We start from the raw sequence: 12,798 nt of genomic DNA on the forward strand, positions 1-12,798 counted from the left end.
CTGTTCAGAAAATTCTGGAAGATTCACAATTTCACGCCAGTAGTGTGTTGGAGTGAAGTGTGGCTGGTATCCCTACACACAACTGTTTAATGTATAACTGCCTGAACTTTCATTGTTGTATTTATTTTAGCTTTTGTTCAGTGCTGTATTGAGTAGAATGCTGTCTCACACAGTTTGCAAATTTCAAAATGGCACAGTTATAGGAGCAAAATGTCTGCATTAAATTTAGTGTGAAACTCAAGAGGTCTATGGGGATGAATGTTAAGCCATACTCAATGTTACAAGTGGTTCACATGGTTTAAAAATGGCCAGATGAAGTTAAAGGTGACCCATGTTCAGGATAACCTCCAACGTCTACTGACAATGCTCATGTAAGAAATGTCAACGAAATTGTGTGTGCCAGTCAAAGACTGAATATCTGAGAGGTTGCAGAAGAATGTAACATTTCAGATGGATGATGTCATGAAATCCTGATGTGGCATCTTGGAATGTGTCACATTGCCACAAAGTTTATCCTGTGGCTCATGAGTCAAGACCAAAAAATCTGTGAAGAGCTTTTAGAGCATACAAATGAGAACAAGATGTTCTGTAAGAGAATCATAACTGGTGATGGGATGTGGGTCTATGATTATGATGTTGAGACCAGGGTTCAGTCTTCACAATGAGTCAGGAAAGGTTCTACAAGACCAAAAAATGCTCACCTGGTCAGGTCAAGTGTCAAAGACATGCTGATAGTTATCTTTGACTTTTACATATTAGTTCTTCATAAATTCATGCCACAGGGATAAACTGTCAGTCAATGGTACTATCAAAATGTGTTGGGATGCCTTTGAGAAAATGACAGAAGAAAATGGCCTGAAATAGGGCAAGACAATTCATGGCTCTTGCATCATGATAATGCATCTGCACTCTCATCCCTGTTGGTGGGTAACTATTGCACAAAATATAAAGTTACTGTGCTGCCTCAGCCTCTGTACCTCCCAGACCTGAACACTGCAGACTTTTTTTATTTCCAAAGTTGAAAAACTCATTGAAAGGATGAAGATTTGCAACAACAGATGAGATAAAAGAAAATTCACACAATCCAGCAAGAGGCATAACAAGACTGCTTCCAGAAGTGGAAATGGCATTGGGAGTGTATCAATTGTGGAGTAGAGTATTCCAAAGCAGACCATGCACAATAAGTAAAAAGTAAAAGCATAGAAAAATTTTGCGGACAAAGTTCCAAAATTTTTTGAACAGACCTCATATTTGCAGATTTGCTGTTGTTAGTGCAAGGGGTGATATTGCTTATTCTAATCAGTTAGTGTGTAACTCATATTTGAGTTTTATGTCTGGTTTTCAGAACCTGAAATGGACTCTCATCGTGTGAGAGAGTTTTCCAGCAGTGCCAGCAAAAGAAAAGCACAGAAACAAGAAGCTAAATTTGTGAAGAAATAGCCAAGACTGACTTCACAAAGAAATATTACTCCATTAGTAATGTAAGTAAAATTTGTACTGAACCAGAACCTGCTGCACCTATGCTTTCTTCTTCTAAGAAGTGTTTGACAAGATACAGTGAACCTGAAATTGTTGTGGTACAGTATTTTGTAAGTTACACAGTGATGAATGTGAATGTTGAACTAGGTAATAATAAAACTGAATCCACTAACAGTACCAACTATGAATTAGTGAAGTCCCCAACATTGGAGAAAGATGGTGCAAAATGGAAAAAAAAGTTGTGGAACTTTGTTTAGCAAAAGGCTTAGACTATTTTAAGAACAATTTACACAGTCAAAATAAATCTGAATGTGCCTACATATCAAAAAGAGATACACATCCAAAACACTGTTCAATAGAAAACTACTAAATGGAGACCACAATGAAAGAAAGTGGCTGTGTGTTCTGAATCTACAGGAAATGTATTTTGTACTTTCTGTAATTTATTCAGTGACAGCATGGACTTAGACAACATGTGGAGCCTACTTCATTTCCAGCCTGTGGATTTTCTGAAGTAGGGGGAAGAAAGAGTGATGTCTCATGGAAACAGCACTAATCATTGCAAAAATTCAGTGATGCGGCTCCCTTGTTTATTAGGTGGCTGGTGAAAACATTCAATAATTAACTTAGTTTCACCTACACCTGTTACACTCATCATCAACCTCAATAGAAACAATATTTTTGTCAACTGCAAGGAAAACTCCCCTTTCTATTGCCTCTAGTGTGTCTTTCTGATATACGTTCCATGACTCAGTAAATATTTCAGAGCTATCCACTTCGGGTTTCAGACAGCTCTGTCCCAAGAATAATTTGAGTATGATAACTTTCCTGGAGGGCAGTAAATTTGGGAACTTTACTGCAAATACTTTGACAGTTTACTAATAAAATTGCACTGTCAGAGTGTCTTTATTCTGAATGCCATTGCACTTCCCTTGCTGTGAATCGACTGCTGAGTGTTCATCAGAGCACCTCTAACTACCGCCTAGCCTAAAAAACCCTCATGTGCACCCCACAAGTACTCTGTTACCTGAGTAGCTGTTCCCTTTGTGTAGCACATCCCTGACCTATCAAGGGGAGTTCTACAAATTCCAACATGGTAATGCAGGTCCAGAAATCTACAGCTAAGACTGTCACAGAAGTGACAAAGCCTTTGATTGAGACCCGCCACTCGGCTCCAAACCACATCTCAATCATCTCTTCCCTGGTTGACAGATCATTCAAGAGAGTCCAGTTGAATGGCCTGCTCATTCACAGGATCTCAACCTGTGTGATTTCTGGTTATGGGGCTATTTCAAAAATATCATGTATGCTGAGCCCATTCCAGATGTGGAGACACTGTAGCAGCTTATTAATGCTGCCTTTGACACTGTTCAGATCTAGCCTGGCCGATGTGATTTGAGTATGATAACTTTCCTGGAGGGCAGTAAATTTGGGAATTTTACTACAAGTACTTCAACAGTTTACTGATAAAATTGCACAGTCAAAGTGCCTTTATTCTGAACGCCATTCCACTTCCCTTGCTGTGAATCGACTGCTGAGTGTTGATCAGAGAACAGCTACAGCATGTACACGGATGTGTTGAGGCACTTGGAAGCCATTTTCAGCATGTACTGTAACTGTGGCTGCATGGTACAATGATTATTAGACTGCTGACTCTGTAGCAAAGTATGACTGAATAAATGGTCTCTAGCATGGAAACCATGCATTTCTAGACATAAGTTCATCAGACCTTGTTTGTTCCATATTCTGTCACTGATAAATCCCTAGAGTTTGTGTACAGTGGAAAAAAATCACCCTATATAATGTTTTTCTATGCAGTTATTGATAATTTTAGCGAATACCTTGCACATTTTGGAGAGGAATCTGAGAACTTAGAGCTTTTGTTGACTTGGCTGTCCTCGTTCTTGAGAAGAGAATGACAGTTTTGTTGAACAGTCTTCTTTTCTAGACATTTCATAAGTAATTTTGCCAATCCAGCTACAAACATTTCTCCTGAAACACCGTAATCTCCAGATGTCTTTCCTTTCTTGGCAATTTAGACAGTTGTACACACCTCATCTGAAATTACTTCCAGTACCTTGTCATATGAATTATTATTTATCAGTATTTCTGAGGCACCTCTAGGTGATATTTTCCAACCAAACTACAAGAAACAAAGTATTTTTTCAGTAGGAATTGCCTTTTTGTCTAGGGATCAAAGTGGAGATCTTTCTTCTGGTGTAAGGATCTTCAACATGATTCCTCCAGACAGAAAAGAGCAAACTGGTAGACTCCACTGTTGATCCTGCTACTAGTGTGTGTGAGTGTGAGTGTGCCAAACATGGTGTCACTGTGTGTGTGTGTGTGTGCCTGAATCAGCTGCCAACGGCTTAGCTCTGGACAAGGTCATGCAGCGGAAGGCTTTACTCTGTGAAAACCCCCAATTGGCAGAAGTTTTGTAAATAGCACAATCTTTAGCAGTAGTGTCACAAGATGTATCCACTAGGACAACAGATACCTTGCATGGGGAAGTGGTAGTGGCAGTGGTGAACATGCAGATCCATCTCCGGGCAGACCGAGGCCCGCCCAAGCAGCCACAACTGCCACAGCATCAGTATCAGTGTTCTTTGTTTCTGTCTCATCCTTTCTGTTTAGTCCAGCATGAACGTTTGATGTGCCCTAAGTGCTGGACTATTTGTAATGCTTGCCACGAGAAAGGCCACATCGCCTATGTCGTCACCAAATGTTTCTCATGATATGGACATGGACATAAACTGTGCAACACTAATGCTTGTGACTTTTCCCAAGATTTTATCAAGTTAAGTGTTTTTCGCCAAGTGATCTGGCTACAGGTCGACACAGGTTCTGCAGTGACATTATTGAATTCTCAAACCTATGTGAATTTCAGCTTGCTGTCATTGATACTGGTCATGTAGAATCTGGCCAGTTATAACAAACAGAACATTGTGCAGTTGGGACAATTTATGGTATCTGCCTGTTAAAATTCAGTGCTTTGTTCCACTACATTTTTGGTGGATGCTGATGCCAGCGTTGAGAACTTGTTCAGATGGACACATTTTGGCATTTGGATTTTCTATCACAGATGCAGTTCACCTTGCATCCAATGAGATACCATATTCTCAATTGGAAACACTGTGTGAGGAGATTTTGGACTTCTTTTTGGAGGTTATAGGGTGTGCTACTAATTTTTCTGGTTATACTTCTTTGAAATCCACAGCTCGGGCTAATTTTTGTCTTGTGTGTCCTGTTCCTGTCACCCTGAAAGATCAAGTGAAAGCAGAATTGTACAGACTTCAATCTCCAGGGGTTATGACTAGTGAATGGCCCTCTCCACTGGTTGTAGTTCAGAAGCTGTCTGGGAAACTTTGCCTCTCTGTTGACTTCAGTACTACTGTCAACACACAGTTGATTATGGATATGTATTCTCTACTACACCAGGAGATACTGTTGTCAAAAGTATTGGGTGACCAGAATTTCTCTAAAATTGATTTGTCTGAAGCATATCTTCAGGTTCCTGTGGACAAAGAGTCTCAGCAAATTCTGGTTTTGAATACTCCTTTTTGGCTCTATCAATATTTGCACCCTCCTTTTGGTGTGGCTAGCATCCCTTGCTATTTTCCAGTGATTTTTTAGAGCAACTGACTATACCTGTCATGGGTTGCATTAATTATCTGAAATGATACTGTTGTCATGGGCTCTCCCATGTCGGATCATTTGAAAAAATTGTCCACTTTGTTTTCTATCTTCAGTCTGCAGGCTTATGGTATAATTTCACAAAATCAGTTTTTCCGAACTTCTATTATTTATTTGCAGTTCGAGGTCTTGCAGGATGGGGCTCACCGACTGCCAGACCACATCTCTGTTGTTATGTCTATGCCTCCCCCTCATCCACAAAGGAGCTTGATGCCTTCCTAGGGAAGATAGCCTACTACCATAAATTCCTACTGAGGGCAGCCACATTGGCCCATGCATTGCATGCCGTGTTACACAAGAATGTACCTTTCTGCTAATGTGCTTTTCCAATGTTGAATTCCAAACTACTCTCAGCCCCTTATTTAGCTACTTTCTCTTCAGAGCAGCATGTAGTTTTGGTGACTGATGCTTCACAATACTGCCTTGGCACAATCTCTGAGTGACCTGTTGCCTTTGCCTCGAAATCTCTCACTCCAGCCCAGCAGCATTACTCTCACATGGGCTCTTGTCATAGTCTATGGTCTCCAAAAATTTCATGTTTCCTTGTATGGCTCCAAGTTTCACCTTATTACTGACAATAAACCCTTGGTTTCCTTGTTTGACCCTCACACTTCCTGCCTGACAAGGCAGTACAGCATCCACATTGCTAGGCACTGCTCTTGCTCACTACAATTACGAAATCCATTTTTGACCTAAACCTAAACACACCACTGCAGACGCCTTGTCCAGCCTTCCTGTGGGTCCTGATACAGACGTTGATTGTGAAGAATTTCTTTAGTTCCATTTTGATATTGGAATGCAGGCCATGGATGTGGGTTTCCCAGTTATGAGCTCCTGCATTGCAGCTGCCAATCCAGTTCTCCATCAGGTGGTTTGGTTTGTTCAACAGAGCTGGCTAGATAAATTACTGGGTCGGGCTTTGGACCCCTGTGCAACTCTCTTCCTAATGTTATTGCCTCTCTGTTCTTGACAGTGTTTTGCTGTTGTCCACTGAGGACATCTCTTTAAAAGTAGTCACTTCCACTGCATCACAGTGCAAGGTTTTACACCTGCGCTACCCGGCCCATTGGGGAGTTTTGCACACTAAATTATTAGCTAGAAGACATGTCTTTTGGCCAGAGATTGATGGCGAAATTTCCCATTTTGTTGCATCTACTGACCAGTGTTGTCAACAACAGGCAACTCCCAGAGCACCCCTGTCCCCCTGGCCTGCTCCCCACCAGCCATGGGAATGCATTTGAGTAGACTTTGTGGATCCCTTCTTGAATTCTTATTGGCCCTTGATTGTGGATGCATTTTCCCAGTTTCCTTACATTCTCTGGTGTGTGTTGATGTTGGCTGATGTCACAATTTGTACACTTTCGAGGGTTTCTTCCATTGAGGGATTGTCTTGTACCCTAGTTTCTGAGAATGGGCTCCAGTTCATTTCTCACACCTTTCAATGGTTTTATTCACATCATTCATCATGTTACAGCTCTGCCATTCTACCCTCAATCACACCGTGAGGCAGAATGACTAGTTCAGTTTACAAGTGAAAAAGCTTATTGTGGATTCTTCACCTTATGATGCCATTCTCCAGTTTCTGAGCATCTATCGCTTCACATTTATGGGGAAGTGGAGCCTGGCAGAGTTGCTTCACAGCTGGCAAACAACAAGCTCCTCCACCTTCTGTGGCCTGTGTCGCACCTGCTGTAGTTGTGTTTGTCAGAGCTCTTCGCATCGGGATTGCTGGTGTAAGCATGAGGGTTTAGTTGCCAGCCCAACTGGATACCGGCCACTTTTGTCTGTCACCAGGGACACCATCACTGTGATGTCCATATGGCTGACAGACTGATGGCATGCCAGTTTGATCACATTGTCGCCACTCACCGTGGGAAGCTATCAGTTTGCAGGTGCGACCCCCTTCACCATAGCCCAGCCCATCACCCTCCACCTTGAGCCTATTGTCACTTGTTGTAAAGGGAACCCCCGCCCCCTCCCTTCTGCATGGTGCCCTGAGGTTCCAGCTTCCTGTCACTGGGCACAGATCTGTCTCCGGACTAGGGTCCATTGCCACAGTCTGCTGTTCTGATTGGGCCAGCTCTGCTAGCCCACTTGCCATCACTGCCTCAGCTGTCATCACTGATGGGACCAGTACTGTGTCCTGCACACTGGGACCTGCCTGCTTTGGCAATGCAGAGATGTTGGTGGCACCCTACTCTCCAGCACTGTTGTTGGGCACTGCATGGACCCACTCTGCCTTTAGGCATGAGCATGTCCCCGCACGTTCTGACTCTATGCTGCAGTGCCTGTGCCCGCCCAGCATATTGTCCCACCCTTGCTGTCAGCACCACCTACTGCCACTACAGATCTGATGGATGTGTCTCTCAACAGATGCCAGCATCTCCTCTATCTCCTGGGTGCCCACTTCACACGATGGAGAGGTGTTGTTCTGTGTCTTGTGATAAATGAAGTCATGAGATGCTTATTTCTTTTATTGTTTGTAGGTTATGAATGGAGTCATATTTGTGTTAATTGGTTACTACATCCACAAATTGAAAACAAAATTAAGAAAAATATTAGAAGGCACAGTGGCTCCATGTAGAATCTGCTGGATGGTGTTCTGGGCACCCTGAAAGTCATTCTTAGGCAGTTTCCCACATCCAACTAGACGAATACTGGGCTGGTATCCACATCCCATGTCATTTACGCAATTGGCACAGAATCATAAAATGTTTGAACACTTTCATGTGGGATGACACTTAGTGCAGATCCATCCAGGGGGAAAGGTGTGGTGACAGGAATCTTCAAAACTGAGAAGAAAACACTTATTGATAACAAATATCAGTCTCACACAGAGAGTTGATGTCAGATGAATTGCACTTACCCGCCATCGAAGTAGAAACCTCCACAATGAGACATGCGGATGATTTCAGTGTCAGTAGTGAGTGTACCACTGTCCAGGGCACATGTGCGAACTGTGATACGTGTTCCATTATCTGCAACATAGAAGTCATGTGTGGATGATCTCTACTTTAACCAAACACATACACACACACACACACACACACACACACACACACACACACACACACACACACACACACACACTCTTTACATAAGTGTTTATTATACACTATTAGGTACATAGCAATCAAATACTATTTAAAGTTGCATGTTCTGCAACTTGATTGAGGAATTCATTTGTCAACATAAAAATCAATGTCATATGTGCATATGTGGGGAATGAGTATTAGAGACAATGCTAGAATGTCCTGGTCATGGATTTAGTGAAAGTTGTTAACTGTTGTCTTTCTTCTGTCTGTTACAAAGTGTCCAGTATCATGTGGATGACTGTAATGAATGTCTGTGCAGTGCTGTGCTGTCTGTGCATTGTTACAATTGAGAATGGATTGAAAGCAAGAATGAAGGTGTAACCAAGCTGACTAATTTTTCACTTTCCCTAACTAACTGGAGGCCCTCCACAGTTCCTATCCACTAACTTAAGTCAGACATCTCCATCCAGTTATTAGATCATCATCAAAAGAATTACTCACTGAGATACTGAAATGAGGTTTAGTATTTAAATCTGCAACATTGTCATATAGTAACAAGATAGGCAGCTTTGTACTAATTGCTTTGCTTGAATTTCTGATCAGATATGGGCATGAAAATGGATTGCATAATCAAAATTCAAACTGCCTATCTCTGGGTCAATTGTCACTCCATTGATGCGGTTTTAGTATCTCGGATACAAACACAACAAGATGTAGTAAAATGAAACAGCTCGATTTGCTACAGTTCTACTCCTAAATAAATATTTTTTTTTTGTTTTCTATTACTATCTAATGATGCCATGATTAGGGCCTACACAAAATTGACAAAATTTTATTCATACAGTATTTCAGCAAACTTTATTGTCCACAGGATAGGTTACAGATTACTGATAACAACAGTGTAACAGGTTCATACAGAATCACTTTATTTACAGAAATAGTCTAAATTTACAATATCTGAATATCACATGTACATCAAAATTCACTCCTGCTAATAACTGTTTGTTTCGTGATTGATGTAGCTTATTTGAAAGCCCTCATTTTCCTATTTCAAACAAATTTTTTACTTTCCCCAAAAACTTAAGGTTTAAAAATTCACTTAGTCTATAATCCTCAAGTTTTATACAATAACAAAAACAATACATTATTGACAAATTTATTTAATTGGATAGTTAAGATATCTACTCACCAAGCACCAGCAGAACACACACATAAAAGATGGTTGTAATGGGCAAGCTTTTGGAGGCAGTGGCTGCTTCTTCAGGCAGGACGGTTGGAGGGGAAGGAAAAGGGGTGAAGGGAAAGGAGTGGAGAGGTCTAGGAAAAGGGGTAGGTTTCGGTAAAGTCATTCATAACCATGGGTCAGGGAAGACTTGCCTTATGGGATGAGAAGGAAAGACTGCTTGTTGGGGACTGCTTTGGACAAGATCTGTAAACCTGAGAACTTAAAGGTGGAAGACAGGGTAATATTCGGTCAGAGATTACTGATTAAACATCATGAATGAATTAATGAGAGTGAAAATCTAAGTCCATTGTATGTAACAGAGGTGGGAGGGGGTGGTGAAAAATAAACAGGAAAGACAATGAAAGAGGTATAAACCTAAAACAGAGTGAAGCAAAGAGTAGTTACAGTCTAGAAATGCTACGGTGGAAGAAATTAACATAAATTAAGGCCAGATGGTTGGAGAGAAGCAAGGACATGCTGTAGTGCTAGTTCCCACCTGCGGGAGTTCTGAGAAACTGGTGTCTGGGAGAAGAATCCAGATGGCGCTTGTGGTGAAACAGGTGCCAAGGTCATGAATGTCATGCTCTGCAACAGGATAATGTGAGTTGCTTGTATACACCCTATGTCTATGCCCATTCATCCTAATTGATAATCTGGTGGGAGTCATGCTGATGTAGATGGCCAAACAGTGTTTACATATCAGCTGGTATATGATGTGACATTTTGCAGGTGGCTCTCCCTTTGATAGTATATGTTTTGCCAGTCACACAGCTAGTTGAACTGTAAAAACATGCCAGACTTCACCTCAAAAAGCTATCCCACCTTCTCCTAAACTACCTGAACAGCAGTGTTTCCCTTTCTGTCCCTTTGCAGCTCCCTAAACAGCCACACTATCAACTACTACTCCTCTCCTACAAACTGAGCTTGGCCAACCTCTTTAGCATCCCACAGCCTTCAACACTGCCTACCAGACCAAGAATAACCCATAATCCCTAGAACCAGTCACAACAGTACAGTGTCCTTAACCTCTCATCTAAAGCACTCTTCATTCCTGAGTTATCTGTTTTATATAAGGGCTTCACTTTCAGCCCTTATCCTGCATTTGATCATGCTGCTTTGGTGAAAGACCTACTTTCCTATCACTTTGCAACCCAATCCCAAAACCTTTCCAACAGCGTAACTGCCTCAAACAGTTCAGACCATGATCCCAACTTGGTCCACCACCACTACCTCAGAATCATCCCTTCCAAGCCTTCCAAGAACTCCTCACATCCGCATTGCTTCCGGACCCTTCCTCAGGTCCCTACAACATCATCCTAACCTGTCCTCTGCAGAACTCCAGGCTCTACATTCCTTAAAAGTTGATGACTCCATCATTATCCTCACAGCAGACAAAGGAGCTACCACTGTAGTACTCGACCAAAAGGACTATCTTAATGAAGGTCTATGCCAGCTGTCTGACACCTCTACATACAGCGTCTGCCATCAAGATCCCATTCCTGTGATTCAAACTGACCTGCAGTCCCTCCTTAAAACCTCAGGCCCTTCACAAGGACTACCACATCAATCCATAGAACTTCTCATTCCACCCAAATCATGCACCCCCATCTCTTACCTTCTTCCTAACATCCACAAACCCAATCATCCTTGCTGTCCTATAGTTGCTGGCTTCAAAGCACCCACCAAACATGTATCTGCCTTCTGTGATCAGCACCTGCAACCCATAGTCAAAGACTTCCTTCCTACTCAAAGATAACAACCATTTCCTAGATCATCTGAAATTCATGCCCGTCCCACTCCCGCCACATACCTTGCTTGTCACCATATATGCCACCTCCCTCTACACCAACATCCTTCATATACATGGTCTGTCCACTGCTGAATATTTCCTCAGTCAGCACCCACCTGATTCCAGACCTATGACATCCTTCTTACTCACCTTAATCAACTTTATACTTACCAAAAACTACTTTGCCTTTGAGGGGCAGATGTACTAACAGATCAGGGGTACAGCCATGGGAACCAGGTTGGCTCCTCCCTGTTCCAGCCTTTTCATGGGTTGCTTGGAGGGGGCTTTCCAGGGATCCATGAGTCTTCAGCTTCTGGTCTGGTTTAGATACAATGATAACATCTTTACCATATGGACTCATGGTGAGGCTAACCTGCTAAAATTCCTCAAATCTCTGAATACCTTCTCACAATTAAATTTCACATGGTCCTATTCTGAATTGCATGCCACTTTCCTTAATGTTGATCTCATCCTCACCAAAGGAAAGCTACACACTTGGGTCTGCATTAAACCAACCAAAAAAATACAGTACTTACATTTCGACAATTGCATTCCTTTCCATGTCAAGCATTCCCTCCCATACAACCTTGGCATCTGAGGCAGACATATTTGTTCAGATACAGACTCTTCACAGCAATACACCAACATTCTCATCTCAGCCTTCACTGCACGTAATTCCCCACCAGCCTAGTTAAAAAGCAGATTTCCTGGCCATTGCATCCAATCCTGGTACTGCTGATCCCTCCAAAAAAAAAAAAAAACAACTTCAAAGCACACCATTGGTGACTCAGTATTGTCCTGGTCTGGAATGTGTTAATCAGCTACTTTGATAGAGCCATGACTTCCTAAAATCATGCACTGAAATGAGATCCATTCTGTCTGATATTTTTCCCACCACACCTAGAAATGCTTTCTGTTACCCTCAAAATCCCCACAATATTCCACACCTAGAATAACTTTCTGCTGCCCTCCCTATCTCTGCAATATTCTTGTCAGACCTTACCCTTCTTCTGCAGCCATCTCCCTACCCCTATGACCATCCCCACTGCGAGACTTGCCCTATGCACCCTCCTACCAGCGCCTGTAATAGCCCTGCAACTGGCAAAATATATACTATCAAAGGGAGAGCCACCTGCAAAATGACACATCGTATACCAGCTATTATGTAGACACTGTTCAGCCCTCTACATCGGCATGACTACCACCAAATTATTAAATAGGATAAATGGGCATAGGCAGAGGGTGTATACTGGCAACTCACATTATCCTGTTGCAGAGAATGCTCTACAATATGACATTTGTGACCTTGGTGCCTGTTTCACCACATGCACCATCTGGATTCTTCCCCCAGACATCAGTTTCTCAGAACTCTGCAGGTGGGAAATAGCACTACGACATGTCCTTGGTTCTCACCACCCATCTGGCCTTAATTTACATTAATTTCTTCCGTCTCCACGTTTCTTCACTGTAACTATTCTTTGCTACATTTCATTTTAGTTTTCTACTTCTTTCATTGTCTTTCCCATCTACTTTACGCCACCCCTGTTATGTACAATGCACTTAGCTTCTCACTCTTA

The 12,798-nt window shown here is 42.1% G+C and overlaps 1 protein-coding gene across 1 annotated transcript in view; it reads right to left on the reverse strand.

The window, feature by feature from the left end:
* Positions 1 to 12,798, reverse strand: part of LOC126187371 (uncharacterized) — a 1,107,325-nt gene that overhangs the window by 44,994 nt on the left and 1,049,533 nt on the right. The window contains exon 5 of the mRNA XM_049928416.1: positions 8,039 to 8,150. Within this exon, the coding sequence (XP_049784373.1) occupies positions 8,039 to 8,150 (112 nt within the window). The remainder of the gene's footprint in view (positions 1 to 8,038; positions 8,151 to 12,798) is intronic.

This window comes from Schistocerca cancellata, chromosome 5 (assembly GCF_023864275.1).
Source record: "Schistocerca cancellata isolate TAMUIC-IGC-003103 chromosome 5, iqSchCanc2.1, whole genome shotgun sequence".
Taxonomy (NCBI): domain Eukaryota; kingdom Metazoa; phylum Arthropoda; class Insecta; order Orthoptera; family Acrididae; genus Schistocerca; species Schistocerca cancellata.